Below are 19526 nucleotides of genomic sequence, written 5' to 3'. Positions count from 1 at the left end.
GCATCTACAGGCCTGGAGTTTCTCCCCCACTCCTCTGTGTGTGTTCACCTATGCAGGCGTGTGTGGGGCCAGAAGTTACCAATGTGTCTTCCTCAATTTGCTCTCCACATTATGTTTGAGACAGGGTCTCTTACTGAACCTAGATCTGAGGACTGGTTGGCCCATGAGTTCCTGGGATATGCCTATCTCTGCCTCTCCCAGTGCTGGGGTTTATACCTGACTTTTCCTTGAGTGCTGGGCATCTGAACTCAGGTCCATGTGCTTCCCCAGCAATCATTTACTCCCTAAGCCATCATCTGTCTTCAAGCATGTCTCATTTTCCTTCACTGCCTCCTATCCTGTCCTTATGGGGACTTGCTTTTATATGTAGTGTGTGCCGGCCTGCACCTCAGTAGTGTTACCAATTCTGAAGGGATGGGAACAGAACTGTGTGTCTGTCTGTCTCTCTGTTCCATGCCCAATAGCTCCTATTGCCCTGCCTTCTCTTCTGTGAGGTTTTCATCTCTAGTTGGTCCTTTGTATCTATAATTTCTGCTGTCACTAGACGTTTGGTTTTTTTTTTTTCATCTACTGCACAGCTGCTATGAGTTTTACCCCTGCCCCTTGTCTCCAGCTTGCAGCATGCTCTCATTTCTGTGGACTTGTTTTTCTGCTGTGTGAGGAGTTAGTGTTTTCTTGCATCCTAGCATCTCCATTAGTTTCTGTTTGATCGTGACACTCTATACCATTACAGCATCCCTGCTCTGTGTAAGCTGTAGGAATGGCTCAGCCTGAAGGTCCTTGATGTTTCTTTGCCAAGATCTGTGGTGCTGACTAGGTACTCATCTTGGTTTTAAGCAAAAGCTTGAGGAGACTGTAGATATACGGGCTCTTTATCACTCTTTCCAGAACTCTGCCTCATAGCCTCCTTAGTTTCCCTGAACATAGCTCCACCCTCAACCCAATGAGGCCCCAGGCTCTACTGGGTCTCAGGACTCAGGCTGAGAAGTGCCTTGGGTAGCAAGCTGAGCCAGGGGAGGCACTGGGTTGTGTTGATGGTTCCTCCAGCTCTGGGTCGTGCCAGATAACTCTGCTCTGTTCTCAGGGCATCAAGCCAGCCAGCTTCGAGAAGGTGCATGATCCTGAGATCAAGGAGATCATTGGCGAGTGCATCTGCAAGAACAAGGAGGAAAGGTGAGCACCATAGATAGTCTTGAGTGAGCTCAGCATCGTGGGCTCGGGTGAGCTCCAACACCCTAGGCTCGGGTGAGCTCCGGCACTCTGGGCTCAGGTGAGCTCTGGCACCCTGGGCTCTGGAGAGCTTGGTACCCTGGGCTCGGGTGAGTTCCGGCACCCTGGGCTCCTGTGAGCTCCAGCACCGTGGGCTCCGGGGTTCTCCAGCTGTCGTTTTGGGCCGCATTCTCTGTGCAAACTTCCCAGGTCAGGCAGGCCGGCTCAAGCTATGTGACACCGAGCTTGAGAGTAGCTGTGAGCCGCGTAACACTCACATCCTTCCTGAGTCCTAACCCAGCCTCAAGTGCTGGGACACCCAGACCTTTGCTCTGTCCTTTGCTTTCTCTCTAGTTGTCCCTACGTCCCCTTAAGGAACATCTCCATCCCAGGTTCCTCATGAGCCTCAGCCCCATCAGCCCTTCTGAACAGCAGGCTGTACATGGGAGTGTACTTGTTACAGCCATCTCTCAGGCTGCAGATTTCACCTCTGGACCCTCCAGTTGTTCTACAAACCCAATTCCTCTTCAGAATTGGCCTTCCCAGCTGGACAGCCAGGAAGCTAGGGTTGCCTTTTAGCCTTCTTAGCCCTCAAAACAATCTGGGATGTACTCACCCATCCATGTGACATGCTCAGGGGTTGGTAGGGATGGGTAGCTGGTGTTCGTCACCATCAACACGATGCCCAGAGGAAGCCAGATTTATGATAGAGGATGTTGTATGATTAACTGCATTTGTACTGGAGAAAAGTCCAGACACAGTAGTTAGGGACGTGTGTTTGGGAGGCATGACTTTCTGGACCTGGAAGTGATCATGTAGCAGATGACCTGGCCCCCTGGGTAAAGCCTCCCATGGCTGTGTTCTGGCTCCAAACCCCTAGGTCTACAAGTCCTTACTTATCTTTGTCTGCCTCTCTTCTTCCACACCCCTTCCTCCCTACTGACCTCACTGCTGCAGTGAGGTCCAGGGACCCTGGGTTCTTTGTGTGTGGAGGATTCTACTTCCTCTCATTTACCCTGAGCCAGGAGTCTCTGATGAGGATCGAACACTCACCTGTACCTCAGCAGGATCCGTTTATAGCCTAGCAGGTGGCCTGGCACAGAGTGTGATTTCTTTTTATGGGGGGCAGGGTCTATCTTAAAACATGATTGCAACAAGAAACAAAAGCATATCAGATCGTAATTTCTCAGCATCTCCTGGGGATTAAGGAATGCTCATGTGCACACCTGTGTCCTACCCCAGGGAGCAGAGGCTGCCCACCAGGAATGAAGTGGAACTTTCTAGCATAACCTGCTCAGCATGCTGGGTGCTGACCTGATATTGTACCTGTAGAATGGTGTGGAAGTCCCTTGTCCCTGAGCCCTGCCTGGGAGTCACTTTCTCTCCAGGTATGAGATCAAGGACCTGCTGAGCCATGCCTTCTTCGCGGAGGACACTGGTGTCCGGGTGGAACTTGCAGAGGAGGACCATGGCAGGAAGTCTACCATCGCCTTGCGGCTTTGGGTGGAAGACCCCAAGAAGCTAAAGGGCAAGCCCAAAGACAATGGAGCCATAGAGTTTACCTTTGACTTGGAGAAGGAGACCCCTGATGAGGTGGCCCAGGAAATGGTAATGTGCATACAAAGGGGCTCAGGATAACCGTGGGCAAGTTTGGGATAAAACAAAATAAAAAAAAAATCACAAATCAATTGCTTTTCCAGAAGGGCATGTGCCCCCAGGGGAATGGCCAGCATGTGTGGGAGGGTTGGGGGCAGTCCTGAGAAAGGGCTTGGGGTCCCTGTGGTCAGTCAGGTATGTATATGTACAGTGGGAGGGCTAAGGCTCTCCACTGCACAGGCCCTGGGAGACAAGATGAGCATCTGGGACACAGTCCAGGGAAGGCGTCTGATGCAAAGGGGAGAGTGACAGGCCCTGATTGCCTTGACCAAACTCTCTGCCAGTTTGCTCCAGGACTGCGGCTTTGAACATGGGTTTGCCCTTCCTGCTTTGGAGATGTTCTTGTTTTGCTTTGGGTTTTGGTACTTTAACACCTCAATGGGAGAGCACAGGTGTGTCTCTGCCTGTCTGTGGGTGAGGAGGGGAGACCCCTTTTCTGCTTGGAATGTCAGACTGGGCCTCAGGAAGGGACATTGAGCCTGGTGGGGTGCCAGGGAAGGAGAAGGAACAGAACAGCCCTTACAGGGCAAGGCGTGTCTCGGGCCCAGGCTCTGCAGCAATGCTGCGGTACCCTAACATCTAAGAGAGGTGAGTGGTCAGGGCATAAGAATTCCTAGGGCCTGGATGCCAGACTAGATTATTCTACTCAGTTCTCTGGGCCAGCAGCATCCAGAATGGTAGACATGACACACAAGTCCCTTCTAAGATTTAGGTAGTTTAAAATTTAATTGCAGTTTAAACTTTGGTCTCATTGGCCACATTTCAAGTGTTTAATACCGTACAAGATGGGTGACTCTTCAACACCGTGGGACATTTTCATTATCAACTTGTGCCCCTGACATGCTGCTCTGTGTCTGAGGGAAGTCAGGGGGGAGGGGGAGAGAGAGAGAAGGAGAGGGAGAGGTGTGGTCCGTGTGTCCGTGTCCTGACCAGGTTGAGGAATGTTTGCAAGGCACAGAGATGGATGCCTGGTCGCCTGGTTTCAGGCTACAACAGGCTGAGGACACCATGCTTGGCCAGGAGACCAACATCTGTGCTGTTGGTTACAAAGGATGAATCACCTTAGATAAGAGTAGAAGGATGCAGACGTGAGGATCTGTGTGGAGACGGTGTAAGCAGCAGAAGCACTCCACAGGGGATGGGAGTCCAGAAAGGCCTCCAGGCTGTAGTAAAGGAGGGGGCAAATAGAAGTCAGGATGCCAATATCCAGAGGGAAGACAGCAGGCGTGAAACAGAGCCTCACATGGCTGTCACAGAGGTGGTGTTCTTTAAATTTATTTTTTATTTTTTTGATTTTTTTGATTTTTCGAGACAGGGTTTCTCTGTAGCTTTTGGTTCCTGTCCTGGAACTAGCTCTTGTAGACCAGGTTGGCCTCGAACTCACAGAGATCCGCCTGCCTCTGCCTCCCGAGTGCTGGGATTAAAGGCGTGCGCCACCACCGCCCGGCTTTAAATTTATTTTAAAATAAGATTTTTTTCTTTTTTTGGTGGTACTGGGGGGCTGAACCTAGAGCTACTCTGTCTCTAAAGTGTATTTCAGCCCCCCTTTTACTTTTATACTCCCCCCACTCCCCGCTGAGGTTTGAACCCAGGGCCTAGGAATCCAGTTAGGCAAGTGTTCTACCACAGCTCCAGGCTGCCTTTTGACATTTTATTTTGAAACCCTTCTCACTAGATTGCCTAGGCTGACCTTGAACTCACTCTATCCCAGACAGGCCTTGAACTTTTGATCCATCTGTCTCAAGTCCCCAAGCAACTGGGATTATAGTCTTGCACACTATGCCCAGCTCCTAAATGAGCTTTCTACTGAACAGAGCACATCTATTGAAAACTTAAATCTCAAGTCACAGAATGATGGGTTCCTTGTTTCTCCTGTCAGGAGAAGTGGGGCTGGTTTCCTTGGAGTGTGTGAGTGCTCAGAGACAGACGAGAGGGGCTCCATGGGCCTTGTGTCCACTCTGCCTTAAGACTACATTTCTACAGCATGTGGCCCAGGGTACATGGTGGGTTTAGTTTTTGTACAGAGGTCAGTGCAGGAAGGAGAAATGGCCTGGCAGCAGGGCCTCAGCATCCGTGACTCCAGGGGTGAAAAGGAGACACTCAGGATGAGCTTAGGTCCTGGTGCCACAGCCACAGGCTGGAGTGCTCCTGGTGAACCCTCTCGATGTGGTCTTCTGAAGTACAACTGAGTGCAGGGTCTCACTTCCAGCTTCTGGAGGGAAAACAGACCTCCAGGGCTGCCAGTGTGCTAGACAGGGCTGTATCTCCCTGTGCAGCAGCTGTGTGGTGTAGTAAGGATGAGGATGGATGTGACGCATTATTGCTGAGCTGAAGTCTAGGCTGGCTTCTCTGGGGCAGGCTGTACCATCGTCTCAAGATGCACAGAGCAGTCACCCGTGTGACCAGGCCAACCCACTTTCTCAAAGCTTGCCTCTGATCCCATTCCAGGCAGAAGAGCTTCTACTGTGAACACATCTCACAGGACTCTTTAGCTCCATGCTTCTTGGGGGTCTTCCGTGGCTCACAGTGGTAGCCAATAGTAGCTCGATATGGTACACTGTGTTTTTCCAATTCAGTTGTCAAGAGTGTATACATTCAGCCGACTACCAGCACACGTTTCTATTCACTGATGCTAACAGCTGTCATTCCATGCTTTTTATTGAGAACAGTAAGCCTTGTGTGAAGTGGCATGCCCCTACAGACAGTGTGGCAGCTGGAGTTAAGTGTCAGCTACTTCCTGAGAGCTTACTGTGGACACTGTGCTGGCCCTTGGTACTGGCCTGGGAATGATAGACGTGGGAAGGATTGGAGGGAGAGTCTCCTGTGTGTGTCGAAGGAAGAAATCCTGGGGAAACCACACTGTTTTGGCTTTGCAAGGAATGTCTGTTGAGGCCACCAGAGTAAGAACGGGGATCATAATTGGTCATTGTAGTTTCAATATGAGAGTCTCTTTAGGTAAAATAACATGCTTGCCTTCATAGATGAGGCCAGCACTGCATTACAAATGTGCTTCTGCCTGCTCTGGACTGGGCCAGGCAGGGCATGAGGTGTCTGGGAGCAGAGCCTTGGATCAGGGGCTACAGGGATATCTACAGTGTGATAAGGGGCTGTTGGGCTCAGTGTAATTGATTCCAGCATGGATGGTTCTTCCAGGATGATGCCCAGGCTCCCCAGCAGGTAGATTCTGAATGTCTGGGCTTCACCCAGACCTCAGCTTCTCATTTGTATTCAGTTCCCTGAAAGACAGTGTCCTAAACCCAGGTGAACCCTGTGCACCCTGCCTGGATGCTGCTTCACTGCTTCCGAAGCAGTTGACACCCAAAGCTCTATCCTGTCTCTGCTTGTCATCGGGTGGAGGACAAGACTTTGCACAGGATAGGGCTACTGTGGGTCAGTCACCTTAGCTGGTCCTTGCCTTTTGGCTGAAGTCCCAGGCTATGTTCCTGTATTAGTTCCAGGGAAGTCCCTGGGCCCAGCACCTTCTCGTGAATCTTCTCCCCTCCCACATCTTATCTCCTCCTCCTGCCTCAAACTATATTTTCTTTCTGTTATAAGGCATGGCATCTATAAAAAGGGCATTCATGTAGAAAGGACATGACTTGTATCAACTTAAAGAATAATAATAAATGCCAGGTGGTAGTGGTACACACCTTTAATCCCAGCACTTGGGAGGCAGAGGCGGGTGGATCTCTGAATTTGAGACCAGCCTGGTCTACAGAACAGGTACCAAAACAACCAGGAAACCTTGTCTCAACAAGTAATGTAATAATAATAATTAATAATAATAATCAATGTGTATCCCCACTCTGACAAGCCTTGTTGCCACATGTTGCAAATTAAAAGCTCTACATTCTCCCTGTGAGGACTCTTGTTTTGTGAACAGCCACACATGGCCCATCTCCTAGTTCTGCCATGCTCTTACTGGGCCTTAGGATGGGTCCTGGACCCTAGGAAATTTGTCAAGGTTCCAGTTTTGCCCTTCTTCATTCTGCGTATTTAAAACCCTAAGGTCATTACTGTCCAGGCCACCAGTCCCTTCCTGGGCTGCAGAGAGAGTCACCAGTTAGCAACACTTGAGTCTGGCTAAGATCCTAGACTCTGGAGGCTACACAGGTGTGAGGTGCTGCAGGCACCCTAGAATCCAGATGAGACCTCCTGGAGCCACCAGGAGGGGGATGAAGATGAAGGTATGTTATAGGGTGGGGATGTAGGTCCGCATGGCAGAATGAGGTTAAGTATGGCAGGTTCTCGGGGTACTGGGCAAGAGGCAGCTAGGCCCATCCTAGGGGTGATGGAAGTGTTGCAGAAAATGGAAATAACTGTGGCATATGTAAGGGGTGTTCTCTTTGCCAACCCTGGTCAGGTAGTCCTTGCCCAGTAGAGACATGGAACCTCAGAGCAAGCATCCTACAAAATGGCAAGAGTGGGCAACTGTCTTTAATGTGAATTGAGGCTACTTGGGACTTTACGGATGGCATGCTTCCTGCCCTGGCCGCCTTTGTAGACCTGCTCCAGGACTCAGCAACAGTTACTACACCTGCCTTGGGCCACTCACTCTGGATCACAACTGACTTGGGTCATTCTAGCCTGTCCAGCCCCAGCTGCCTCACAAAGGTCTCTGTGGTCGGACTTGAAGTCCCTGGAAAGAGGCTGCTGTGCTTCTAAGGATAGAAGACCCGTCATCTGGTCTCCTCTGGAGTCTCATCTCTGGGGGTGTGGACTGTCCTGTTGTTGGGAAGATGGCGGCTGAACCACAGGCCCTGAGAGTAGGCGATACCACAGAGGATTCTGTGTCCTCTGGCCTCCCCTCTTTGAACCCTTTCCTTGGCCACATACCCAGACTGCTTATGCCGATGCTGGGGTCAGTGAGGCTTTCACCTGGGACATTTTCATGGGGAATCTCTCCCACCAGCACAGTTGTCTTTCAAAATAAACTGCTTTGAGATGATCTGGACCAGCTCCCTGGGAGGACTCCCACCTCTACCACGTGCTGTTTGAGAGTGAGCTGCTGCTTAGCGCCCATCACCCCGAGTGCATTCCTGCCTGTTGTTTCCTATGAAGCAGGGGTTTTCCTGTGTTCAGAACCTAAATGTCATCAGCACACCACCACCATCCCTTCCCTGGGCTGCACAGATCTTTGGTGTCCAAATGTTGGGCCACTGTTAGGGGGCTCCTCAGCTCAGCAGTCCCCTACCTTCTGTAGTCTGACACTTGGGAAGAACTCAGATGCCCCCTGGGGTAGATGATACATCCTAGGAATCTTTGTCACTGCGGCCTGCCTGGGGGCACATGCTTCTGTCCACTCTGTTGTGGAGGATACTTGCTCTGAAGGAACACAGTACACTTCTGCTTAGATGTTGGCAACCTCACAGCAGACTACCCCAGCTATACTACTCAGAGTTCTCCAGCCTATGCAGTCTTCAGTCTGGGGGGAGCGGGTGGCTTAGGGCCTCTCATGAGGCACAGTCAGGTGTCAGCCAGGGCTTGTGGCCCGTGTAGCAGAGTTCCCTGCTGGTGTGGGTCTCCAGAGAGGGCAACTCATGATGTGGCTTCGCCCTGAGCAGTAATGCCTGAGAGAAAAGAGGTGTAGGAGGTGTAGGGACATGCAAAGAGACAGTTGTGGAAAGAAAGAAACAGAAGGGGTGAGTGAGACCCTCCGTACTTCCCTACCTATTCCATAGGATAGATGTCCTTCTTGCTCCCACAGGTGGTCTGCAAACTGCTTGTGCAAACCGTGTGCTGGGATTTGCAGGAATGCCCTTTACAGCATCACTGTGTTGCTGCTTATTCTGATGTTCCCATGTCCTAGATTTGCCCAGTACCAGCTCCCATGACACTTTGCACGTCCCTGTCCTTTCCTGAGCATGTCCAGGCAGTCTTCCTTGACCTGCCCAGCCCTGAGCTACTGTGCCAGGGGCAGCTCTGGTTTCCTGTGGCCTCTCAGGATTGTGGATGTTGTTACTGGGCCCTTAGGGTAGACACACTTGACAGGGACATGTTATCTGCATGTTCATACACAAGTGTCATCATGTGCCTCTAGGTTCATCTGTGACTGTCTCACTGATAGTGTGGGGACCAAGCAGTACCATGGGTCTATTCCATATTCCTGCCTTTCTGTGTGGGAGGAGCCTGGCTGTCTCACACAGTCACCGCCCTCTGTGCTGCCCATCACCCGTGTTCTTTGTATTGCCCAGTTCCCACGCTAGGACACCCCTGTTTCCCTACCCTGCAATGTTCCCATCAAGAGTCCACCTAGTCTCTTTTAAAATTTATTTTTCTTGTTGGGCATAGGAGTGCACACCTTTAATCCCAGCTCTCAGGAAGCAGAGGCGGGTGGATCTCTGAGTTCAAGGTCAGCCTGGTCTACATAGCTAGGGATATACAGTGAAACCTTGTCTTTAAAAAAAAAATCTATTTTTTTTCTTTTAAAAAAGATTTATTTTTAGTTTATGTGTATAGGGGCGGGGTGGTGGCAGTAGTGGTAATACACACATGTGTGCAGTGCCCCCAGAGTCCAGAAGAGGGTGTTGGATTCCCTGGAGCTGGAATTTCTTGTGAGGTCGTGAACTCTGGTCTTCTTCATTGAGTTCTCTCTCTAGCTTCCCCACTCAATCTCTCTAGAACTGAGGTCTTCATGAAGGGAAGGAACCCAATCCCTACTCTTCACCAGTCGCTATCAGGCCCTGTAGTCCAGCTAACAGAGCTTTAGTAGGGACCTGTGTCTCAGGAAGTGACTTTGCCACAGATATTCCCAGTGAGCTCATTGTGTTTCCTGGAGATCGTGGAATACTCTGTTGGTGGAGGGGGATTAGGGTTTTGCCAGGCCCACATGGTCCCCATACTGCTTTCCAATGACCAAATGAGTCTCCTCTTCCCAGGTCAGTGTTTATGAGGTCAGTGAATATTTGCTGGGCATGAACTGCCACCCCACCGCTGGAGCCTTTAAACTTCAAAGGCAGGCATTGGGAGTCGGCACTCATAAGGGAACTGAGGAGTCCTGAGAACGACGGTAGACAGTAGGGTAATCTTAGGCAGTAGGGTGTGTACGTGTGTGTAAGTGGTGCGTGCAAGATGGCTGATCCCCAAGATGCTTGACCGTGTGTCTACCTTTGCAGATTGATTCTGGATTTTTCCATGAGAGTGATGTGAAGATTGTGGCCAAGTCCATTCGTGACCGGGTAGCGCTAATTCAGTGGCGGCGTGAGAGGATCTGGCCTGCACTGCAGTCTCAGGAGCCAAAGGACTCAGGGAGCCCTGACAAGACCAAGGGTCTACCAGCACCCCTGCAGGTCCAGGTGACCTACCATGCACAGAGTGGTCAGCCTGGACTGCCAGAACCTGAGGAACCTGAGGCTGACCAGCATCTCCTACCCCCTACCTTGCCAGCTAGCGTTACCTCCTTAGCCTGTGAGTACCTGGAATGGGGTCACCATGGCCAAGTGTGTCTTTCCTTCTACCACAACCAGCATAACCAACATCAGGGCAAAGCCAAACAGAGTCCCTATCTTTTATTACAAAACTCTGTGAGAAAGGTAGGTACCTGGTAAGCTCCTGCCTCAGTCTGGTGAGCCCCAGTCTGTTCTCAGGTAACTGGGTCTGTTGGTTTTAGCTATAGGTGGTCCCCTGAAGCTTTGGTCTCCCGTTCCAAGGTCACTTCTTGCTAGCCACCTTGGTGCCAGGGGAATATAGGGCTAACAGATGGCTTCTAGGTGCTAGGACACATTGGTGCTGGTCCTTGGCAAGCCCAGGCTTGTTCCCCCTGCCTGCCCGCACTGTAGGGTGTAGATGGTTGTTTCAGGGAAAAGATTGGGTTTTCAGTACATTCCTCAGTGATTCCTGACCAGAGGGGTTAAAGCTTGCTGGAGTCTGGCTTCTCAGGTCAGATGTCCATGGCCTTGTAGGCTCTGAGGGAGCCATTTCCACCTCGGCTTCACATTGTCAATCTGTGGACTGGCAGCTGGTTCTTTATTCTCTGGGAGGATCAGTTCTGGCCTCATCAGGTCAAGTGAGGTACCATCACCCAGTCTTTGAAGTGGGTGGCTGTGCAATGGACTGAGTGGTGGCTGTCTTAATTAGGGTGCTTATCACTAGGATACTAGCAGAGATAAGAGTATCTCTGCTAGTATCTTCTATAGAAACCTCTGAGACCGTTTGTCCCTCTACAAAGCCTTGTTTTTCTTGAGGTAGATTGGATGCAGGCTTCATCGGAGGCCATCCTGAGAGGATCCAGGACTTTTTCAGGATAGGCGGTCAGTACCCTGCTTGCCTTCCGTGTTTGAAAACTCAGCAATGAGCTGAGACAGGAGACATGGCTTTGCCCACTTTGTGAACCAGCCTGGAACAGATCAGTAGGGCCCAGTGACCTGCCCAGGCCAATATTTGAGATTGTTCATGTGGAAAGACTGAGACCCTGTTTATTTAATATGCAGCCCCCCTCATTCATGGCTCCAGTAGCTTCCAAGAGGACTACTGAGATGCAAATGAGGAGCCCTCACTTTGAAGTGCTTTGCCCACTATTTACTCCGTTCCAAGCTGAGCTCTGCCTCTCATACCGGGCTTGGGATCTCTAAACAATGTCCCTCTTGTGGTCAGATGCTGAAGGTCGGAGTGACCCAATATGAGAAAATCCCACGGAGATGGAGAGAGAGAAGGCGATGAGTTCATGTTAGGTGTAGGACTTCTCTGCCACCAGATCCCTTTCCTATGTGACTCAGGACACCCAAGGGCTAAGCACAGAGGCCAAAAGCCTCAGAGGGCTTTTGCTCACTTACTACATTTTTTCTTTAAAATAGATGGCTGGTACTTATCTTTCATAATTTTAAACCCCTAAGGGTTTGCAGGCAAGTTACTTACCCTCCCAGAGGCAACAGATGCTGCAAGTCTTTTAACTGCCTTCCAGAGATGATCTGCATATATCCACATGTGGATGGACACAGACACACACAGGCAGATAGCGCTCTCTCTCTCTCTCTCTCTCTCTCTCTCTCTCTCTCTCTCTCTCTCTCTCACACACACACACACACACACACACACACACCTGTGTTGGGGGGTACCTTGCTACATGAACTTTCAATATTCTTCCACCAGCAGCCCCGCCTAAGCTGAGCAGGTAGCTTCTACTGCCATAACACTTGTATTGAGGACCCTGACAGCACAGCTATTGTGGGGGGCAGTAGCCATCTCCAAAAATGAAATTTTAATTATACAAGTCATCTGTACAAATTACTTGCAGTATTTAAAGTGTTGCACACATGGCGGGAGTTGGTGCCTCTCGAATCTTGTTAGCCTGAGGGTTGCTCTCTTTTCTTCCCCACCTCCCTCTTCCACTCCCTTTTCTCCTTCCTCCCTTCCTGTCTGTCTAGGTAGAAATGGTCACTCTAATGAGCAGTTGGCTCATTAAAAACTAGAACTGCTTGTCTAATTGGTTTTGCCCAATTAAACATCAGCATTCCTTATGTTTTCCTAGGTTAAAATCACTCTTTGGAAAAATTGGTAGTGCAGAGCCACAAGACTCACCCCTCACTTGGCTTAAATCATCAGTGAACAGAGTACTCACTCTGAAAGGCAACCCCTTGTGCAAATAGCTGGGTGTTTTGGTGGCAAATTGTAAAGCCTGTGGCTTTTGGAATCTGGAAGCAGTAACCTCAAAGTGCTGTTTCAGATGGGTTTCTGGGTTTCATTCTTCACTGGCTGACTATGTGGGCAGGCTGTCTTGCCAAGTACCATCCGACAAGGGCAGCCTCTGCTCCTGAAAACCAGAGTGGGCAGGGAATGACAGGATTTGCTTCCAGTGGGCGAGCTAACCTTGCCTACCCCAGCATCAGGCCAGGGGCACAGGAGGCCTGAGACCTCCCACTGCTGCCTATCAGGTAACAGTTTAAACAGTATTCATGAAAACAGCTCAGACCTAGTCTTGATGAAGGAATCCAGGAACAAGCCATTCCGCTTGCCTGAAGCACCAGGGAGATGGCATTTAGAGGTGTACACACTAACTTCTACTTTGGTCCTCCCCAGCGGACAGCACTTTCGACAGTGGCCAGGGCTCCACTGTGTACTCGGACTCCCAGAGCAGCCAGCAGAGCATGGTGCTCAGCTCCCTCGTGGACACGACTCCAACCCCAGCCTCGTGTGTGTGCAGCCCCCCTGTGAGTGAGGGGCCTGGCCTGACCCACAACCTGCCTGCACTAGGGGCTTTTCAGCAGCCGGCCACTGTGGTGAGTTTGAGAGCCACTCCACTCTGTCCTCTTTGCCTCTTGTCTGGACTGTGCTATGGTCGGGTTAGAGTGCCCTATGGTCGACTCCCAGCCACATTTCCCTTGGAGACCTGAAGATGCAATCCATCTTTTCTGGGAGCTGAAGATCTATAGGCTGAGGGGCCTTAGATGTGAAGAACCCCTGGATAAAGAGTGTAGAATATCTGGAAACAGACCTTAGGGTAACCGTGACGCGGGGAACTGTGATAGAACCAACCAGCCTTATCCTGAGGTTGTCACTGGTACCACACAGGTGCATGATGCTGGCACATTGGGGTCTTTCTTGGTCTATCCCAGAGATGACAGAAATGTATCATTTGTAATAACGGAGCTTTGGAATTTGTCTCTGTCCATTCTCCTAGGGAATAGCCGAGAACCCCTGGCATGTCTCCCTCAGGTAGCGGAGCTGTTGAAAGTTGGGGATGAAAATGGGGTTGAAGCAGGGAGGCATTTTCAGTATTTGCACAGGGCACCAGAGGCTCAGGCTTTGAGGATGTCTGACAGGCAGTGTGTGAGATCTGGGAAGTGGATGATGAAGGAGGGGTCAAGCAGGACATTTATTCTGTTTTATGTTTGTGTCTGTGGCATATGCATGTACACACACCCTTGCATGTACACGCGGAGGACTGAGACCCATGTCCAGAGTCTATACCTTACTTTTTCAGACAGGGTCTCTCACTGAGCTTGGGGCTCACTGGCTGGCCAGCAGGTGCTGTCTCCCACCTCCCAGCACTGAGCACAGGTGTTCTCTGCCACTTGCCCTCTTACCTAGGTACTGAGGATCCAAACTCAAGTCCTTGTGCTCCCATGACAAGCCCTGTCTGTGATTGTTGCCTTTTTTCTAAATATTGAAAAATGATTGTTTCACAACCCTAAGAGCTCAGCTTGAGAATTTGCTTGTGACCTGGGTAGTGGAGCTGGGTCCTCAGAGGGTGATTAAGACACCCCCCCCCCGGGTGGGTTCTGTCTTCCAGGGTCACTTGGGAGCCCCCACCTGGTCAGTCTTGGACTGTGGTGGCTTCTTGGCACAGACTGAATGCTAGTGCTGAGATCTCTGTCCTCTGCACACGCAGGCGCTCTTCTTCCCCATGTCCACATCGGATTGAGCAGTTAGAAAGGCCCAACAGGCCTTTTGGAAAAGCAATTGACACCATGGATCGTGTCTGCCTCTGCTTCTCTGAGCCCTGGGATTCACCATGATGCGCACATTTGCAATTTTATTTGTAATTTTATTCATTTTCCAAAATGAAATGAGGTTTGCTTTTAAATGGCCGGAAGACCTCATGCAATAGGACTTGCTGCCCCAGAGGCTGCTCGGCTAGGGCTGAGCCAGAATGTCCTGCCTGCCTCTCTCACACCTTCAGTCATGATTAGCGCTACCTTAGGCCTTGGGATGTACTAGCTGCCCTGGTCCTCACCCCATCCATGCTGACCTATGCTTTCTTATTGATCTAGCTGATCTTACCATTCACATGTTAATCAGGGATCTGAGCAGAGAGATCACAACTGCAGACTTGGGCTAGGGTTCTTGGTTCTCTTTCCCTGCCTCCTGATGTAAAGACAACTTAACACAGGAAGGATGACTTGTGGAGGGTACATCCCGACCTCTTGATGTTTCTGGAGAAGGCCACTATGGTGATATGCGTCAGGATCCAGTGGGATAAACAGACAGGGGCAATGAGGAGGAGGAGGAGGAGGAAATGGAAGACCATCAGGAGTAAGGGGTCACTAGACTCTGCCTTAGCTCCTGAGCCATGGATAGTGGCCGGAGCTCATAAGTGTACAGTCTGGCCTGGCCTGGTCTAGTTGAACCAACTCATCTGTCTATGGTTTTAGGTGAACCCAGCTTTGAGACAGGATCCCAAACGTGCCTGCTCCCCAAATTCTTGCACAGAACACCAGGAAAGGGGAAGTGAGAGTATGTTTTAGAGATCCCTGCCTCTGTGCCATGCAGCACATCTTAGAGAAGTCTGCTGGAGAGCAGTGGACATCAGTCCCTCTTCCGAACCACGAACTTGTGTTCAGATATGTTCTCCACAGCCTTCTAGTGTCCTCATTGTTGTGAAGTAAATCCTGCACAACCAGAGATTTTCCCATAAGTACTACGGGGTCTGTCTCTGCACAATGAATATGGTTGGAGAGCTGAACTTAGCAACATGGAACTGCGGAGGACATGAGGTTTGTTCCCAACACTCATATGGTGGCTCCCGACCATCTGTAACTCTAGTCCTATGAGCTCTCATACCCAATTCTGGCCTCCTTGGGTACCAGGCATGCGTGTGGTACACAGACATACACATACATGCAAGCAAAATATCATACACATAAAAAAACAAAACAAAATCCAAAAAAACCCACAGAATATTGACAAAGTAGCAGCCATTCCCTAACCTCAGCATTCTTGGGCTGATTTCCTGTTCTTTTGCTAGCTGCATGGACCAGTGCCCTCCCTGTTTGCCGCTCTGTTTCTGTCCCCTTGTGACTGAGTCTCAGAGGGCCTCTCCTTGCCAAGGGCCTCACTGTTCTAGTTTTGTTCCCATGGCTGTGTGTCCTCCCCAGCAGCCACAAACTGTATGATCCCATCTCTCCATATGTATTGGCTCATCCTTTTTAGTCCCAGTCGTCACTGTAAATGAGCTGCCCACAGTCTAAAGCCTAAGGAGTCTTTCTCCACGGTGCTGAAAAACCTCTATGATGATCTTTTTATATGGCTGTATAATACTCCATGGGACTTGTGTTCTAGAACATTCCCTGGTTGGGAGCTGTGGCCATATGATGTGGCTTTTCAGTATTGGTGATGCATTGTAGGGCCACCACACCTGGCTTCTGCTGAGTCACCTTCCTGGGAACAAGGTTCCTGGTGGGGAGGGGGCTGGGCACAGGGACAAGAAAGAACAAGGGCAGCCGCTGAATATGGCCTTTATATTCTCTGCAGCCTGGCCTGTCAGTAGGCCCTGTGCCACCCCCTGCGCGCCCTCCACTCATTCAGCAGCATTTTCCAGAACCTTCCATGAGCTTCACTCCTGTACTACCACCACCCACTACCCCTGTGCCCATGGGCCCAAGCCAGCCAGCACCCCCAGTCCAGCAGGTAAGTGTGACACTTTATTTTATCCCCTTAAATTGTTCCCTTATGAGGGATAGTTCTGCAGCCAAAGCCTGTAGTGGCTTGGGTGACGGATGTACCTGTGAGAATGTGTGTGTGTGTGCGTGTGCGTGTGCGTGTGTGTGTGTGTGTGTGTGAGAGAGAGAGAGAGAGAGAGAGAGAGAGAGAGAGAGAGAGAGAGAGATATCTGTAGTTTTTAATGCAAGATGCAAGGCCTGCTCATGGAAAACTCTGTTTATTCAGAATGTTTTTATAAGCTGGATCCAGATTAGCAGGAGCTTGGCGGTCTGCATGTGTTTGTGTGAGCAGTGTGTAGACGTATATTGTGAATGTAGTTCACTATGTGTATGTGAGTGTGATGTGTGAAAACATGCAGTCGTGAAGATATGTGGTTGTGTTTATGCAGTTGATGTGGCTGTGCGTGGGAATCCGAGTGTGTATGTGGGAGTGTATATGCAGATGGGTGAGTGTGAGCATATGAGCACACACGCGGGGGTCACTGTGGATTTCTTTTGTGTCTGAGCACAAGGCTCCCTTTCTTCCTCCAGCCTCTTCCAATGGCCCAACCACCTACCCTGCCACAAGTCCTGGCCCCACAGCCCGTGGGCACTGTCCAGCCAGTGCCCTCTCATTTGCCTCCATACCTGGCTCCAACCTCCCAGGTAGTGGCCCCTGCTCAGCTGAAGCCTCTCCAGATGCCGCAGCCACCTCTGCAGCCTCTCGCTCAAGTCCCTCCACAGGTACCTCTGGCCCATAGCCTGCTCACCTTGGGTGGGTACCAGGACATGGGCTGGGCCTGTTTATGTGTGTCACCAGGGGCTACTGGCTAGGGACGTAGACTTGGAGCATAATGTCATACCCTGTATATTATATGTCTAGTGTTTCATGTCTGCTCCTGTAACTACTACAGCAGGCCAGGGACCCTGGGGACAGCCTCCTTTGTCTGGTTTCCCTCGTCCTGGGGCTTCACCTCTTCTCTACCCTGGCAAGCTGTCTTCTCAGGCTGTGATGCCTCTGTATGAGGGTGGTGTATATAGGGTCCCTCAAGGAGTGGGTGGGATAGCTGTCATTTTGCCATCTACTGGATTGCCGTCCAGGATGGGGGAAGGGCTAGTCCAAGCCAAGGACAAAGCTCTCCTTGTGACCATTGAATGGGCATAGAAAGCAATCTGCTTCAGATGATTGTAAGCTAAGGGTAACTCCTTACAGGTGTGCTTGTCACTGCGGGTGGCGTTTAGCTGTTTGCCATGTGCATCACAGTGGATTTGCACGTGTTTGTGCCCTCATAATTGTACAGAGGGGTAGTTGACACGCTGCTTGTGAGCAAGCAGAAAGAAAACATTGCTTAGCGGATAGCTATCGTGTAGAAAGTGTTTAACCCACCCCGCCAGGAACCACCTGATACTGTGAGAGCAAACAGAAGGTTTTAGATTATCTGCTGATGAGAGGCCGAATGCCACAGGGACTGGCATAGCTTCATCCATCAAAGAAGGTTATACTGAGAACTCTCCAAGGGGCTGGCTTCCACGGAGTTCACAGGATGAGACGCTGGATGACTGGGCCAGCCCGGGAGCCTGGATAGTCTCAGTCCTCCCAAATGAAAGTGCTCCGAAGCACCAGAGCCCTGTGGTCTTTCTCTGGTTCCTCTTAACTGAGCACTCCTGACTCCCTCGGAGCCACCAGCCCCTTGGAAACCTGGACACACCGGCCCCTCCATGCTGGTGCCAAGGGAGAGAGTCCAGCAGGCAGGTCGCCTGTTCTGCTTGAGCACGTTTATAATGCTGTACAATGATTTGTTGGGATCATCTCATCGCCAGCAACTGTTTGGGAGACTGAGCCACTTCCCGCTGATGCTGTGGGCCCCTGGATGGCAGCCTGACTAACATGCCACTGTACCTTTTACAGATGCCTCAAATGCCTGTGGTTCCCCCCATCACTCCCTTGGCAGGACTCGATGGCCTCCCTCAGACCCTCACTGATCTGCCAGCTGCAAATGTGGCCCCTGTGCCACCACCTCAGTATTTCTCACCTGCTGTGATCTTGCCAAGCCTCACGACACCCCTGCCCACATCACCGGCCCTGCCTCTGCAGGCTGTCAAGCTGCCTCACCCCCCAGGAGCACCCCTGACTGTGCCCTGCCAGACCATCGTGCCAAATGCACCAGCTGCTATTCCCCTGCTGGCTGTGGCCCCGCAGGGTGTGGCTGCACTGTCCATCCATCCAGCAGTGGCCCAGATCCCAGCCCAGATCCCGGCCCAGATCCCGGCCCAGCTCCCAGCTCAACCTGTGTACCCAGCAGCCTTTCCACAGATGGCATCTGGAGACATCCCACCCTCACCCCACCACACGGTGCAGAGCTTACGGGCCACCCCTCCACAGCTGGCCTCACCTGTGCCTCCTCAGCCTGTCCAGCCCACTGTCGTCCATCTACCTGAGCAGGCTGCTCCATCTGCTGCCTCAGGGACCCAGGTAATTCACCTGTGGAAGTGGACTTACCATTCACTGCCTGGAGACCCTCAGGGCCAGGTTTCCTTTACAGGGCCATGGATCCTGTTAGTACCCAGACTCAGGGACAGTTCTGTCCTGTGGCTAACCTTTAATCTTTTTTAAAAATTGTTTTTAGATTTATCTATTTAATTTTATGTGTATGAATGTTTTGCCTACATGTATGATGTATTTGTACCATCTGTGTGTCTGCCTGGTGTTGGCAGAGGGCAGAACAGAGTGTCAGATTCCCTGGAACTAGAGTTATCTATGGTTGTGAGTCACAATGTAGGTGCTAGAGAATTGAATCCAGGTTCTCTGCAAGAGCAAGTGCTCTGAACCTCTAAGCCATCTCTCCAGCCCCTGGTTGATCTTTCTTATGAAGAGAATGTTGAGACAGAGGCCTGAGCCAATGCGGAGCATCTGCTGCCTTCTCAGGAGCTGTGAGCATCAGGATGGCTGATGTGTTCCATGCTCCTTCCCTGCTTCTGCTTTGTGGCTGAACACTCTCTCACCTCGTGCCAGTGCTTGCAGTCCTATTGGCCTGAAGTGGCTCCTCTGTGGATACTTGCGTGTATCCCAGGCTAACCTTGACCAGAAGACAAAGCAAGGCAGAATGGATATTCCGATTTGAACAGAGAGGAAACAAAACAGCAGTAAGGGGGTATATGTGCCAATGGGCTGCCTGCCAGGTGGGAGATGATTCTTGCAGGACAGGTAACTGCCCTGGTGCCAAGTTGCCAATGAAGGGATGCTGTGGAGTGTAGGGTTACGTGCCTTGTGGCAGGAGGCCTGCCATTGTGGCTTCACACACCTGC

The 19526-nt window shown here is 50.9% G+C and overlaps 1 protein-coding gene across 19 annotated transcripts in view; it reads left to right on the top strand.

The window, feature by feature from the left end:
* The window catches only part of Wnk2 (WNK lysine deficient protein kinase 2), a 114697-nt gene that overhangs the window by 58428 nt on the left and 36743 nt on the right, over positions 1-19526 (top strand). For all 19 annotated transcript variants that reach the window (XM_075969700.1, XM_075969698.1, XM_075969694.1 and 16 more), the window contains exons 6-12: positions 1085-1173; positions 2598-2817; positions 9981-10272; positions 12880-13079; positions 16054-16209; positions 16773-16964; positions 18130-18693. In XM_075969700.1, the coding sequence (XP_075825815.1) occupies positions 1085-1173; positions 2598-2817; positions 9981-10272; positions 12880-13079; positions 16054-16209; positions 16773-16964; positions 18130-18693 (1713 nt within the window). The remainder of the gene's footprint in view (positions 1-1084; positions 1174-2597; positions 2818-9980; positions 10273-12879; positions 13080-16053; positions 16210-16772; positions 16965-18129; positions 18694-19526) is intronic.

The sequence above is a fragment of the Microtus pennsylvanicus genome, chromosome 4 (genome assembly GCF_037038515.1).
Source record: "Microtus pennsylvanicus isolate mMicPen1 chromosome 4, mMicPen1.hap1, whole genome shotgun sequence".
Lineage (NCBI taxonomy): Eukaryota > Metazoa > Chordata > Mammalia > Rodentia > Cricetidae > Microtus > Microtus pennsylvanicus.
This window is presented reverse-complemented; position numbering and strand designations above follow the sequence as displayed.